General features: G+C 49.2%; 1 protein-coding gene across 1 annotated transcript in view; it reads right to left on the bottom strand.

The window, feature by feature from the left end:
* The window catches only part of SLCO3A1 (solute carrier organic anion transporter family member 3A1), a gene marked incomplete at its 5' end in the record, with an annotated part of 145,705 nt that overhangs the window by 21,464 nt on the left and 108,391 nt on the right, over nucleotides 1-15,850 (bottom strand). Inside the window, 2 exons of the mRNA XM_082488629.1 lie at nucleotides 4,082-4,345; nucleotides 7,302-7,400. Of these exons, the coding sequence (XP_082344755.1) occupies nucleotides 4,082-4,345; nucleotides 7,302-7,400 (363 nt within the window). The remainder of the gene's footprint in view (nucleotides 1-4,081; nucleotides 4,346-7,301; nucleotides 7,401-15,850) is intronic.

Genomic DNA, 15,850 nt, shown 5'->3' with positions numbered 1-15,850 from the left:
TGGTAGGGAGCCAAGACCGAAATCCAAAAAGGCATTAAGGTCTTGATACCCTTTAGATCTGGACCAAAGACTCACTGCTCTGGCCGTGAATGAAGGTACAGATGAAGCTCTCTCCAAAACGTTGTCGCTGTCACCCGTTAGAGTCATGAGTTTAAAACTACTCATGTTAGCCATTAAACCCGCTCAATCCTATGAGCTCCCACCAAGGATGGACTACAGGCTCTCCATGGCCCAGGACTCCCCTGCACAGCTGGGAGCTTCTGGCCCAGCACTACATATCTCCTCCCAGAGAGCACTTTGGGGAGAGAAATCCAGGATTGAGAGCAGCTCCCTCCCTAGGTATTCAGCAGATTGGTACACAGAGCAGGAAGGAACCGAACAGAAGACAAGACAGCTGTCAGCTGTACAACCCAGCTCTCCTACACTCTTGGAAATGAAGCTGGACAGGAACCAAAATGTTTCCAAATCTAGGGAATTTGCAGTTTTGAAATTCATTTAATTCCACAGTGAGTTTTCTTTTAATACCTTGTGAATGAGCTTCTCTCTCCAAACCTGAAGGATTCCATATCAATTTCAATCCTTTTAGGTTTTTAATCTCTCTCGCTAGACAGGCAGAATGTAATGAATTTCTGGTTTAAATCATTGCAAAACAAAATGCATTTAGAGCAGAATGTTTCAGGGGTGTTAAAGATAAAGCCAAGGAAGCATTCTGAAACCAAATTTCATCAGAACTGACCGCTCAATTCAGTAGAAGTGACATTTCTGTATGGAAAAAAAAATAAAATATTATTTGAACAAAATATTTCCAAGCACGTCCTGGAGCAGGTGGTGGGTTAGAGGCAGCGTGTTAACACCGAGGGAGAGGGCAGATGCCGGACAGACGCGAGCAGAGGGCACAGTGCCCTGACACAGCCGAGCATCGTCTCCGGCCCCGAATGGCGGAGAGGTCCCCACGGCAGACCAGAGGTAGGGAAGCAAAGCTCTGCCCCCAGGATAGCAAGGACTGCCACAGCCCACGCCTGAGGGGCTTTCACAGACCATACGGGGAGCGCAGGGCTGGAACGACCCTGCCAGGCTGCCAGCCGAGAGCAAAGAGCAGCGGCAGCATTTATCCATCCTCTCCCGGCTATTAATCCTTCACTTCCCTGCGTTCCCAAACGGATTTGCGCTGCTTAACTGAAATACTAATCAGGTAAAGCGGTGCAGCGTTCATATGCCGGTTTAGCACAAGGGTAAGCACCTCCCAGGACTGCCCCAAAGCTCTCTGGCCTGAGCCGCCATTCCCTGGCGCAGAGCTGCCGCGGCAGCCACCCGCCGCCGCTGCTGCCTTTGATTGCCTCTTCACCTCGGGCCCTTCAAAGGCACGCTTTTCGTTTCAAGTTCGAAGCCCCACTTAAGGATGCTTCTTTTCCTGGCACGAAGATACCCGACGGGAAGAGATGCCGTGGTTTCCCAAAAGCTGTGCCCTCCCTCCTGTTTAGACCTTGATAGGGATGTAAACGACCTTTCGAGGCTTTGCGCAGGTTGCTTTTCTGTGTGCTCAAGGCTAGAGAAAGCCGAGGAATCTCACCCAGCCCTGCATCTCACTGCCTTTTCGGCAGATCTTGTAGCGTCTCGAGCATCCTCCCAGGTGCCAGCCACGCCGTGTCGCCTGCTGTCAGACGTGACCCAGCTGGGAGCGTGTCTCCAACCCACACCACCCCGCTTCCTCTCCTGCCACGTCCCCTCACGCGCAACTGTCACTGCAAGGCTTGACAAAAATAAAATAAAATAAAAAATAATCAAGCGCCTCCAACGGCCAAAAAGGAGACTCAGTTCAGCCTCTCTAAGGATGCACTGTTGACACACAGTGTGTTCACACCATCAGTGCAGAGAAGCAACTCTTCCTCCCCACACTGTGCTCAAGAGATGGACAGTCCCACACCTCCATGCAGACGTGGACTCATGCCTGGCACACACCTGCCCAGGAGCAAACTGCAGAGACAAACACTTGCTAAAAAGGAGTCAGAGTTAGGGCCGCACAAACCCCGATGAGCAATGAGCATTTCCACCCCCAACCCCATGTACAGGTACATCCTCTGCTGTTCAGCTCCACAATACACGCAAACCCCAAAGCCCGTAATAAGACAGAAGACATGACTATGCATGCACAAATATATTTTTAACCTCTGTATATAATTACCAGTCCTTTTTATCCTAGGAAAAAGGCTAAACAGTCTAACTTTCTCCCAGGGAAACTTCCTACAATCAACAAATAGACTAAGGATACACGGTCCTGCCACATCGGAATGCGTATGTATTTTTCAGCTGCTGGCAAAACGATGTATATACACAGCAAGATTCAACCCACCACCTTAAACACTGCTTGTGAGGCATGTTTGCCTTCGCTCGCGGTAGGTGTCCAAACATCTCCTCCTCCAGGCGGGCACCTGAGCAAACATGACTCTTGACCACGTTCCGACTGTGACGATAGCGGCAAGGGACTTCAAAGGAGACGTCAGCTACCAACACCGTGTCGTCTGTGACAGCCTCAAAGGCACAACTAAAAAGGTCATTCCCTGTCTTATTTGATGTGATGTAAATCGTATTTCAAAGTTCATCTACAGAGAGACCTCTGGAATACCGACTGATGTGAAATGGGGTTACCTGCAATGAGAGGGCTAACGTGGAAGACCGTGGCGCCTCCTGATGTAATCAATACTTTGAAGCATATGGATGTGGCAGTTTAATTTCTCTACTTCAATGAGCAATAGATGCTCTAGGAACCCCGTCACGGCCTCCTTCGGTGCAAGAAACTCAGCTCGCTCAGCTCTGCCCTCGGGCAGAACTGCTGCCTCTCCACGCAGCAAGGACGTGCCATATTCTTGCATTTTTCTTTGTGAAAGCCTGCAAAAATTTCCAGTGCCTATTCCAAAAACTCAGTGGCCAGAAGCAGAGGCTCTGAGGAGTCCACAACAAAAGCCACAGAATTATACAGATTAACACACCATGGGAAAAGCCCATCCCTCAAACCTGAGAAAATCCTTGCAACAAGGATAAAGAAATCAATTTTACTGACAAATTTTCAAACAATTTATCCCTTTACCTTTCTTTTGAATTTTCTCACCAAGTCAAAATTTCACGTTTTTGACCTTCCCTTAATGAACAACCACATCAACTACTCAAGGCATTTTTACATTTAAGAAAATACTTTTTTCCTCAAAGTCTCTTTTCTCTTCCCACCCGCACCTCATTCAATTCCCAATTAAGGTGACTGCACAGAGAGTAAGTGATTTTGTCCTCGTTTATCAAAATGCATTAGGCAGTAATGAAACCTGCTCTGCCACAGCGACAGAGAGTGGGAAGCAACCACCAGGGCTACAGAACCACCATCTCAGATGAAGGATTTTCTAGCGCAGCCTATGGAAACGATATCTGCCCACACTCTCCCACAAAATACCGGATCCTTAACTGACCTTAATTAGAGCCAGGTCCATTTCCACCACTGCAGGACACCACATAGGGTTTTCCAGCCTAATTTGCTACAAAGCCACATTCTGCCCTACCACTTTGCTGCTATTTTGGGCTGGTATCTACCTCTTCCCCATCCCAGTTTAAGAGCTGCAGTGTCGCCCAGCATCGCTGCTTTGTATCTGGGACTGCACTAAGTTGCAGCTCGGATGCCGGGAGCTCCCAATTTTTTTTAACCGCCTTTGCTAGCTTGCTCTCTGTTTTGGGAGGCAGAGGGGAGGAGGACAGTAGACTGGAGAGAACTTCACAAATTGCTTTGGCAACTGTGTTCCCCTTCATTTTTTTTTATCAACTCTACAGGACTATCACGCATTTTTGAAGCTTTGTAGTTTAAAAAAAAACCCCAAACCTTTCAAGTGGAACAAAGTCTCTCTCTACAATGGGGACAATGCCAGAGATAATTAGAAACTAGGCACTGAAATTTTAGGATATTGAAGGGTTTTCCGTTTTTGTTTTTTTTTTTTGGGGGGGTAGAGGTAGATAGCCCAAATCAGAGACCAATTATAAATCCAACCAGCTGTTAACCTGTTGCTGACTCTCACAGAAAACGTGACAAGAGCCAGTGTGTCACCTCGCAGCTGCTGGAAGCAGGTCGTGCTGCTCTCCCCCTCCAGCGCGTGCCGCAGGACCCCGTTGCTCGGCTTGGGTCTCTCGTAGTCCCTCTCGGGAAGCATGGCCTGCTCGCTCTCCCCAGCGTGCTCCGGCCGCGGGGGCAAAGACTGCGGGAACCCGAACATCGGCAGGGACGAGAAGAAGAGTAAGGCACCACACAGCAGGAAGCCTCCCCACCACGCGCCGATCCATCGAGGGTCATCCGGGGTGATGTCCAGCTTACCTGCAAGGCACACACACACACACGCACGCGGTCAGTGTCTCTGCCGCAGGGAGGGGAAGAGAACAGAGTTCATGACCCTGTAGGCTGCAAGATGGTTGTTGGGGGCTGCGTTGGCTGGTGAGGGGCTCCCAGACACAAGGTGGAGACCCACAACGCATCCCATACCCATACCGTGTGAGCCACCAGCGCATAACAACCTCCACATCCAAGAGGTCTTTAGGACAAACAACCTTGTCTATCTAGATGGTACATGTGTCCTCTACAACACCCTGTCATCGGAGCTTCTCTCCAGTGTCTTTGGCTCTGCCACCTCTAGGAAGCTGCCACGTACCTGTCAGTGTCCCACGTGCTGGTACAGTGGTTTTGACATCACTGTCCCGGTGTGCCAAATGTGCACACACACCTGACATACCTACTAGCACAGACGTGCATGGAGAAGAAGCAGCACAGACAAGGACATCGCATCTCCATCCTGGTTCACCCTTTATTTTTTTCAGGAGGTCGGTGCTCTCCCGGCTTTGCATTCACAGCCCTTTTCAGCCAAGGAGAGATGGGCATTTGAGCTTTATGGGCAACTGTGACCGTTTGGAGGGTGAAACAGTCCTAAATATTAGAAAAGAAGCCCACCCACTGCATAAAATGGGCTCAGAAAGGCAGAGAAATCATCAGAAAATGAAGAAAAGCAAAGTAAAAGGCAAAAGTATTCTGTAGGCCATCAATCAGCGGAGATAAGGAAAAAGGAGGCTCTGGAGTCAGTTGGGGGCAATAAAAATAAGCAGCAGAAGAAAATAAACTGTGTTCCTAACAGCCGCCTCGTGCGAGCTGGCGGAGGGTGCCCAGCGCTGGAGCTGACTCCTGGGGGAGACCCGGGTCCGCACGGCTGCAATAACAAGCTCCTCCGTTCATGATGTCTGCCTGGCTACTGCCACTCTGAAAAATCTGTCTCAAGTGAAGCAATCAAGTTGTCTCTCAAGCAGAGATGGAAGGAAACTCTTTTCTCCTTAGGGAAAATAACACATAACTCTCAAATATATATAAAGTTTGAAAAATAGTGTTTTGGAGGGATTGGATTCTTCTGCTGTTATTTCCTCCTGCCTGAACTGTATTTTTTTCAGGCTGTTGGGAACACAGCCACATGAAGAGCCACGTAAACCAAGGTCTTCTTCACATCCCCTTCCTAAAATAGGTCCTGTACGGAGGGCTGTGCAGCAGCATGCCCTGGCACCCTGCACCTCCTGCCTGAAATGGGGAGCAGGACAGGACCCACCCTCTGGAGCTCGGTGTCCTCACGCCGCCCTGAGATGAAAGGCAGAACCAGCTGCAATGTGCGAACTCTTTCCCATACAAAAATAGACAGAGGCCACGCGTGTCCCAGCCTTCGCATGACAGTGATGGACCACGGCCAAAGCCAGCTGGACCTGCAGCTGGAAAGCACCATACCCTCCCTGTGGCCTGCTGAGCCACAGCCCCTCCAGGCTTCTCAGCGATAACACTCCACCTTTCTCCTCCATGGCTCCGTATTTGTCTGGGACTTCTTGAGATGTAAATATGGAGTCACGTCTTAAATTAAGAATGGCCATATCACAATGAAATTAACTTTTTTAGCTAGACCGGCATCTTGCCTCTGATGGCAACCAGCTGCAGACAACCAGAAAGTACACAAGGGTAAAGTCACTACGTTCCTGACATTATTCCTTTTAATTCATCCATTTGTGGCTCGGGGACTTTCTAAGCTAGATTTGGTATCTCATTCATGTTTTCTTTTATAAACTCATCCAATTGTTTTTAAACCCATTTTCAAACTTGTAACACGCTGTGGTGAGGGGTATCTTCTTCTGCACATTCATGAATGAATTATATTTAATGGTCAAATATGTGACAGGGTTCAAGCAAGCTCCTCTGCGTACAGGACCAAGCGAGTCTTTGGCATATCTTTGCTAAAGCCAAGGAATGAAAAGGGGCCATGTGGTGTTTGACCAAGCCTCAGTCAAAAGTCTCAGCCATCAAAAAAGATACTTCTTTCCTGCTCGTTCAATATTATTTAGGTTTCTTCAGCTGCTACGTGTATGTAAAATCAAGGAAGGGCAGTAGCGCTTCTCCAGATTTGCACAATTCTGTTCTGAGTCCTACAAAGCTCAACTCCATCCAAACGCATCCTATGAAGATATATTTGCAACATCACAGAACTGGAATGAACCCTGAAAGGGGACAACACCCCTGCAGCAGGATGAGAGCCTGCGGGACCAGATGGAGCTGAAAACTGTAGAAAAGGCATCTGAACAAGTGAGGGAAAAGAATGAAAAGTCAGTTTGCAGTCTACAGCCAAAGGGCTTGGGGAGCAGAAGAGAACAGCCTGTTGCACATTGCCCTCTAATGGCAAAAAGCATACAATGCAGGTAGCAATAAAAGCAGAATTTGCAGATTTTTTTTAATCAACAAGTGCAGACTCAAGGTGAGAAATAATTAGCACTGCTTTGGGAAGAAGCAACAATGCTGGAGGACTGAACCTGTCCATCCAAACAGGGTCATATAGGTCTGACTGGTGTGACTCCATCAGAGAGCCCGGATGGTCCTCCCAGATCCTGGGGATGGCAGCTCTTCAGATTTCACCCCATGCTCTGGACACAGCTCCCCGGGCAAGACTATGTCCACGGCTAGCCAGTGTGTCCTGCCACGGTGATATTTCCAGGTGTCCTCTAAGAGCTGGGCTCAAACCCATCTCGCAGTAGAAAAGCCCACAGAAGGCAAAAATTTTAGCCACTATGAACCTGTCATCTATTGGGACAGGCTGAAAACTTCTGAATCCCAGTCATAAAACCCCTCTAAAAGTGACACCCATACATGCAAGAGGCGCTCAGGATGGAATAAGAAGTAGTTTCCACCTTGTGAGCATCAGCATTTTTGTCCTGCTGCTACAACATTAACACAATTGGAAACCAAACCCAGTTCTCCTTACTTGTGTCAATGAAGACAGCATCCACGTAGATTTTGGTACAGAAGGAGCCCAAGATAAATCCACAGGCTGGTCCAAATACCAGCATCGTAAACAGGATCCCTACAAGGAGAGAGAAAACAGAAAATTAGTACTAGGCTCAGGTTATTCACCGCAAGTTGTTCTGCCTGTCTCCTGCAAGATGCTATTGCCCTGCTGATGCCAAATAGATAGGAATACATCTCTGTGTTGAGTGCTTCAGGCAAAAGAGCACCCTAAATGCTTTTTCCTTTTCCATCTCTCTTCAGGAAAAAGAACAGACGGAGCCGTGATAATGCTGAAGGATTTCTATTGAGCTGAGAAGACAGTGTGGATGTATACTGTGTTTTGGTCGGCTGGCTGCTCTCAAAGATGTCTTACTCAAAAGCACAAGGCGAAGTAGACTTGCCTTCTCCTCACATGGGAGTCTTTACTTTTGCCACCTCCAGCTAAATTCCTGGTAGACAGGGGTATTTGCAGAATTTAGGGCCAGCAGATCTATAAAATGCTGAGTTGTCGCATACTGCTGGATAAAGTCCCTTTACAGAAGTAGGAGCACTCTTCCAAATCTGTGAAGCCCTACTCCCTGCCATACCCACACGGCAAATATTCCCCAAGGCGCACAGCTCTTCCAACCTCTCACAACTGCTCACTCCTGCAAAACCTGCGTGAAATTGCCAGTGTAATGCCAGGCAAAGAGCTATTATAAGTAAATTACTTATTTGCTTCAACACAATATTTAGAAGCGTTTATTCTCACTCCCATTTTGGCCCTGAAACAGGAACGCTGCAGGCACGCTGCCAACCCTCAATTATCCAGGGCAGAAAGGCAGGGGGACCCAAGGATAATCCAGAAAAAGAAGCAGCAAAGATAACACGAAACACTTGTAAAGTAGACAATAGGAACATATTTGGTACCTTTACGTTTGGGATAGAAAAACAACAAGAAGTCCCCAAGGCCCCTTGTAAACAGCTTTCCGAAAAAAGCACGAGCAGGTCTGAGCAGCACAGAGCGGAGCAGCGGCTCCTCGCTCACTCTGGGGCCAAGCACTGCTGACGGATCCGTGTGTGCGGTGAGGGGGCGGCTCTTTGGGACCCTCGGCCAGGGATGTGCCAGCCTGCGCCAACACCGGTCTTGGGGTCGCTGCACTTCAGAAACGTCCCATGAAGGAGCTTATTCGCATCTGGGCGCTTTGCTCGCTCGCCTTCGACAGTGGGGTACATCCCACCTCTCTCTCCAAATCTCTCTGGGGGTGCTGCCTGGCATCTCGGTACATTTGTAATGTACTTCATCAGCACAATCTCAGCCCTCAAGTTCCTTAACCGGAAACTTTTACTTCCCAAGTTCTCTCTCCGTGCATTTCTCAGGAGTTGGAGAAATGATCAAAGCTGCCAAATATTCCGAGGAGACCGCCAGCCCTATGCGAGGCAAAGCACACCTGTGACGACAGCTTAGCCAAGCAGAATAAGCTGGTATGGTCAGAAACAACTTCACCTTTATTTTTAACATGCAGAGTTCAAACAAATTCCTCTAGGTTTGTGGCGCCGTGATTTGGCTGGATTAATAACTAGGTACAAAGCAACGAAGACTCCAGCCAGCCACTTGTGCCGAAAATCAGGGCGTTAATGCCTTCCCGGCTATCACCTACAGAAGCAAGAGGGAGAAGAAAAGGTGGTGGGAGGAAAAAAGTGTCAGGTCCTATGAGCCGCAGTAACGAGTCACGGCTGTCAGGACAGTGGCAGAAGCTGCCATCTCTTGCCCTGTCTCAGCTCAGCTCAAAGCTGCAGCACCGGCACCACGTCGCATCCCGTGTTGCCAGCTAAACTGGTCCCCAGGTGATGTCCACGCCAGCAGTGGAGCAAGCCACCTCCCCTCCCGCAGTCCCCTTGTCCCCAGGCGTTGGGTCTGTGCTCCAGGATCCAGCAGTAAGTCGGGGAATCTGTGCTCCTCGATCAACAGAGCTGCTTAGGAAGCCCGTGCCTTGCTCCCCCAGGGATCTATAAAGCCTCACATGGGACATCCCTGCCCCTGGACACCTGCAGAAGCACTTCGTGGGATGTGAAATGAGGGAAGAGGCAGGTTGGGGGAGCAGGGAAAAGGGATTTCTCTTCCCAGCACACCCAGCAGCATCTCCCTCCTTCCCAGCCCCGAGGCCTGCCTCGCCTGGGGCTATAAAACTTCCACTAGCGTTTTATAAAACATCCACGGCACATTTTTTTTGGTCACTAGATGGCATTAGTGTCTGTCATTCAACCCATGAGTGCCCTGTGGAGTAGGCTGGGTGACAGCACAGCCCACCCCGGCTCCCCAAACACCATCACGTCCCGCAGCCCCTGGGAGGACCGCAGTGACGGCAGGGTGCTGTCTGCACCCACGCAGGCAAACAGGTTGCGCCCTGTGGCTGTTGGCGTGCAAGAAATCACAGACTTTAGAACAAACTGCTCTAAAACTGCTGAGCTTTTAGTCAGAGAGTTTAAACGGACAGCATCTAGCAGAGGAACGGCCATGGCTACTACCCTGATGAACAAGGCGGCAATCAAAGACCATGTTCATCTTTGATAACTGAACATTAAATATGGATTTCTAAGTAATTATGGTCAAACACATAAGGACACACTGGGTCTCATATTGCTCGGAGCAGTGCCTGGGGCAGTGACAAACGGAGCCCATGTTTTGAATGAAAAGCCTTTGGATTTCAGCAGGACTCTGGACGTTGCTCTGCTCTTACTTCCTGACCCCAGAAGGAGTAAGGAGAAGGAAAACCCAAGCAGACCTGAGCATCTCCTCTTTCCCAGCTCTGGTTCCTCAGCCCTGGCCCTCACACCCAGCGCTGCAGAGGGCACCGGCAGAGAAACCTGCTCCTCCAGAGCTGCCTGAGGGTTTACAGCCCCAGGGACGACCCTCTCCGAGGGAAGACTGCTGTGGACACCAAAGCATCCCGGGCTGCGACAGGTTCCCACAGCCACCAAGGAGCCAAGGGGGCCGCTGAACTGCTGTGTCATTGCCCTGATGGGACATGTGTGTGCAAGCAAAACGCCAACTGTGTCTGTGTGGCCAACAGACAGCTGATTCAGGGCACTCACAACCCAGGAGAGGGCAGCTCTGGTCACCGTAGGGCTGGTTTAACACCTTGAGGACAGGATGAATCAGGCATGATGTGCTCTCCACAGGCAGCAGACAGTAGTTTTCCTTTTTTTTTTTTTTTAAAAAAAAAAAAAAAACCCAACCTGTTGTTGGTTGATGTTTTTCTGTAGGTGTTTAAAAGCTCAGGAGAACTGGGAACACACCAAAATCATCATTTGGCACCAGCGCAGGCTCATGGGGCTAAGCAGGCAGCAGGACAAGGACCAGGCAACACCTTTGGATGTACCAGTGCGGGTTGAAGAGGGACAGAAGTTTGTCCCGTAATGATTGCCAAACCACCGGCAGGGTTGTCAGGCCGTGGGTATACAGGCGAAACCACAGAACTGAAGTGTGTTTCATGGAGCAAAGGGTAAGACAAAGAATATGGAAAAAAAAGATCATCCTTCACCAAAAAAAAAAAAACAACTCAGGGGAACTTTTTCCCCTTTTTCCAAAGCAGAAGAGAGCAGGGACCTTTGGCTGGTGACGAAGCAGCAGCAGGGAGATGCTTGTAGAGTCTGTTAGCTCCAACAAAAAGCAAATGTCAGGAAAGCTGCGGACAGTGCAGGTACACACACCTGCACCTGCGGCCGGTGGATGCTGCTCCTCCTCCCGCTATTCCCATCGCATGGCAAACCACCACTTCAGAAACAACCCCTTTCCGCAGTTATTAAAATACCACATTTCACATCGTGGTGGCTGCAAGCTGGAAGGCAGCATTTGCTCTGAGATGTCCTCGCTAGAGGGCAATGTGGGACAGAGCATCCACTGAGCAGGGAAACAGGTATCTAAGATCTTACGATAAGATGTTCAATTATTATTCACCTCTAGGCTAGCTAAAAACCCTTATGTTATTCGTGTTTTCACTTTTTCTGCAGTTTGTCCTAAAATCAAGAAAACAGCTAGCTCACCCCCTACCCTTTTTGTTTTATTTTTTCAAGACTCCCAACAAAACCCTACTGTTGCAGTAATAGTATTTTACACTTTTATCTCACCAATCAAGCAGGTTTTGGAAAAACCCAAGGCATGGACTGTCACAATGGATAATCCAGGGTGTGTAGAGAGCCAGACTGTGCTGAAGGATCAGTGGAGCACACCACTGGTCACAAGAATTAGGCTATGAGACGACTGGGATGCTGTCTGTGGTTGAACGTTTATGTGGAATTGAGGGCTCAAGGGGAAATTACGCAGGTTAGAATTAGCTTAAGACATCCTTCCTCTTTCAAGAAATTCTGCACGATTGCTAATCGCCCTCATTATTAGGAAACCACTTTCCACATCATCGACTTAGTCATGCAACCATGACGCTGCTGCTTAGTAGAGAAGGAGGTCTCGCAAAACCCCTTTTCTCAGTCCTGAGGTTGCTGCTAAGGATAAAGACGTGCTAAACTTGCGGATGGCTTTAACACTACTTGCTAGGTCTTCTCCCATGTTTCCATCTAACTTTTAGATCAGCCTGATCTTATAGAGCCAGAGGGCACTAATACCAGAAGCAAACAGATCAAAGGTCTAATCCTGGCTTCATCAGTCTCTTGTGAAACTCCCACTGACAGCAACATAACTGCTGATCAGTACAGGATACCGCAGCCTCTTCCCTTTCATTTTCAGCTTAAAAGTTATTTCTACTCCTCAGAGCAGCACATTCAGTAACAAACGTCCTCCTCGTGAGGAGGAAGCGAAAACATCCTCTACCCTGCAATCGAATGCCTCTTGCTCTGTGCGGCTGGCCGACCCTCCTCAAAGGGGGCTGTGCTCGGTCCTGTATCCAACGTTTTGAGGAGTGGGGCTTTCCTTTTCCCCAGTGCAGTTAGCCCTACACAAACCAGTGGAAAGTAGGATGAGAAAGGTTTCTCCTTTATGCAGTTTGATGTTTTTTTCAATTTATTTTTAATCTTAGAATTATTTTGTTTTTTATTCTTTCCGAATTACGGCAATTCTTAGAAATAAGTCAAGGGCTGTGAATCAAAAATGACGTTGATTTGGGACAATTTAAACATTTCGTTTGATAACTCACTTCATTTCAGTTTGGGCCCTTTTAAAGCACAACTACATTTTATTTTTAAAACAGCTAAACTTTTTCAGCTTTCCTGCTCTATCCCCTTCACCAACTCTCCTTCCCCCCAAAAAGGCAGGGGAAAAAAAAAAAAAAGAAGCAAGCCAGGCTGGACTGAGAAATCAGAAATATTTTCCTCCCCATCTTTTCAAATGGAACAATTTGCCAAATCCTACTTTGTCCTGTCAACTAACAGACGTTTTCCAGGGGCTGAGGAAAGGATAGGGACAGAGAGGAGTATTAGATCTGACATTTTGTGATAGGATTTTATCACTAGTAAGGCCCAGGACTGATAATGCAGTTTTCCATTACAGCAAAGGCAAGGAGCAGCAGTAGGTACCACTACATCTGCGGAGAGACTGTAGCACAGGGATGCTCAGTCAGTCATGCAAAGCGCACAAGAACCAAGTTGCAAAGATAGGGATAAAGGATGTCAATATTTCGGTAGTAAAGAGCTGTCCCTTGGCGATGCAAGTTGCTTTCCAGCAGCAACAGGATCCTGAAACACGAGCGAACTCGTGTTGTTTGCAGCGTGAAATGGACAAAGCATCAACTCGATCTCTGTAACGAATTAAGTAGGGACAGTAACTCCCAGCAGAAACCCTTCTGGCTGGAAATAAGACGCTGGGGGAGATGCAGCAAGGCTTGCCAGCCTGGCCAGGGTGCAGCGAGGCGGTATTGCAGGTACAGCTCACTGGGGAATAAGAGCAGGAGCCATTCCTCCTACTGAAGTCACACGTTTTCCATTATGCCCCCATTTCTCCTTCCCAATCCTCTTCCAATACGGTGTTTCCTACGTCTGTCCTCTTCTACCTATAAGCCTCGTTTCTTTACGTGAAACCCTGAAGCAAAACGGTCAGGAGTCTGGGTTTTCTTTTAATACATATTTCTGACTGACTCCTCACAATGCTTAGATACAAGTTAAGGCCCGCTTCAGGAACATACCTGAATCAGGCTCTTGGCTTCACAGGAACTGGTTTAGAAACACAGGAGAAGAGTTTCTACCCAAAGAGGCTGAAGGCTTCTGTCCTTGTCTGCCTCATTACCAAACTGGTCCAAACATCAAATCTCTCAGCCAAGTCGGTGCCACTTCCAGGTTACTCTGTGCATTGGCTGCCACATGTCTAACATTCAACTTGAAGCCCGGTTTTGGAGACATGTGATTTGGTGAGCATCTCAGCTTGGTACCCAAGGATCCACCTAGCACTGCAGCCCCACACAGGCATCCTGCTGCCAGGATTAAACTCTTACTCTTATTTGTGCTGGGCAGTTTAAAGCGTACCCTGAGCACACCTTCCTGAGCTCCAGTCACTACTGCAAGCACACCCTAAGTCCAAGGGTTACCACCCTTCCTGACCTTACCAAGCGGCAGACTGAGATGTGATTGAGAAGCACTCATTTTGGAGAGCTGAGGGAGAGAAAAAAGGATGGGAGGTTGCACCAAGAAACATCAATGTTTCCCCAGTGTTCCCAGTTGCAGGATGGAGCTGGGTATGGAGCTGAATTACAGTCCCCATGGCCCCTGCCCACTTACTTCTTCCCAAAGTCTCCCAAGAGCCAGCATCAGCAAGAGAAGTCATGCTCCAACTGTTCCCAAAGTGAGGATTTATTTGATGCTAAAAGGAAGGAGATTTGTTCATGATGCATTTTGGAAAAGCTCAGATACAAAGCCCCCGTGCAAAGCAACCCTCTGCCAATAAAGCCCTGGAAAGCGCTTTGAGAATCGCCTCCATGGACTTGCAATCAGATTGCAAGTTTCCTTAATACATCCAAAAACTTCTGAAAAATACTGCTTACTGTTTTCCACATCAGCTTGGGCCACCCTTCTAGGACCAACCCTGAGCAAACTGCTGGTGTAGCAGAGGATCCCATTTTATTTAGCCATGGAGATGTGGCTGATATCTTCTGGGCTGATGGTCCCCATGAGCCAGGCTGCTCCTGCCTTGGCGTTTCCGTGAAATTAAAGATGTAGGAGGTTGTGCACTGAGCTCCTGAGGAGCACCCCACTTCCAGCAAAGCACATGGCCAAAGCAGTGCCTCTTCCCCCTTGCACCACCCCAAGGGACAGCTTTGGTGGGTAAAAAGCTGATCAGTTTGGAAGACGTGGGAAACTCCCTCTGTTGCAAAGCTAGCGTCGTCATTGCAGCAAGGAAGTACATCCCTATGGAGGAATGGATATGGAGGAACGGGTCAGGGAGCAAAGTGTGATCTCTGCCAAGGATGACAGTGACTAGGTGGTTCAGCGACTGCCGAGAGATGCACGGATGGGGTACGCAGAGGAGGGCACAGCACACACACACGCTGCCATAGCCCTGGGGATGCTGCTGCGGACCCGGGAGAGCATCCCACCAGGGGTACCATCCCCAGCCCCCTGCCTGCTGCCGGAGCGAGCTCTTTCTAAAAGCACAAAGGGAACTGGCTTTGCAGAGCACGAGATAATCTCAAAACCCTGCTTGTCCCACATTTCCCGCTGCGTGGAAGGCCGGGCAGGCCGACGCGAAGGGATTACTGGAATACCATAATTCGTGTGCTCTGCGACCTGCCCTTAAAGAGACACCAGCCCGGCACAGCCCACGGGAATCCAAGGCGTAGCAGTACAGACTGGAGATGCTGTTGTTCTCCTACACACAAGGTACCGGCCCTCAAGGGCTTGGGATAAAGGCTTCTGCGCTCGCACCCGGTGGGCAGAGCCCGTCGCTTCAGTGGGTTTTCTCTGATTTTTATGAGTTGACGTAACCTCAGAAATGCACAGTAAAGGTAGGGGGAGGCTGTTTCCTAGCCAGATGGTTTCTTCCCGCGGCAAAACCCGCCGGAGTCATCCGGCGCTGCCCATCCTCCCCAGCAGACAGCGTGCCCACGAGCCGCCCCGTTCCCACGCGGGCACAGGGATGCCCGCATTCCCACAGAGCCCACCAACGACGCTCAGCCCCCAGTGTTTCCTTCCCAGCTTTCCTGGAGGCAGCTATCCTCATTTACCATGGAAAGACGTCATTTTGCCTGCCGCTCGACTCCTTGTCTACACAGCCAGCTGCCCATCACCACCTCCCGCTCCCTTATTGCTCCTGCTTATTTGCACCACTGCCATCCACTGCAGGAAACTCAAATAGGTGGCGTTGGACCGACGGCATGTTTTGATTTGTTCTGCTTCCTCGGTGCAACCACTGAAGCGAAGGGAATGTTCAAACAATCCCGACAGATGTTTCGACGTGCCTGCAGCTGTCGATTAATGAGAAGCAACTTCGGGATAATTCACTTTAATGTTTAGTCTTTGTTCTGATGGGGATCAAAGCAGTTCCAGCCCTGTACCAGTATGAGATGAGGTGGGGAGGGGGGAAAAGGTTGGGGGGGGGCGTCTGCC

Source organism: Vanellus vanellus (genome assembly GCF_965231255.1).
Source record: "Vanellus vanellus genome assembly, chromosome: 11".
NCBI classification, from domain to species: domain Eukaryota; kingdom Metazoa; phylum Chordata; class Aves; order Charadriiformes; family Charadriidae; genus Vanellus; species Vanellus vanellus.
The sequence above is the reverse complement of the archived record's forward strand: the minus strand, read 5'-3'. Positions and strand labels throughout refer to the sequence as shown.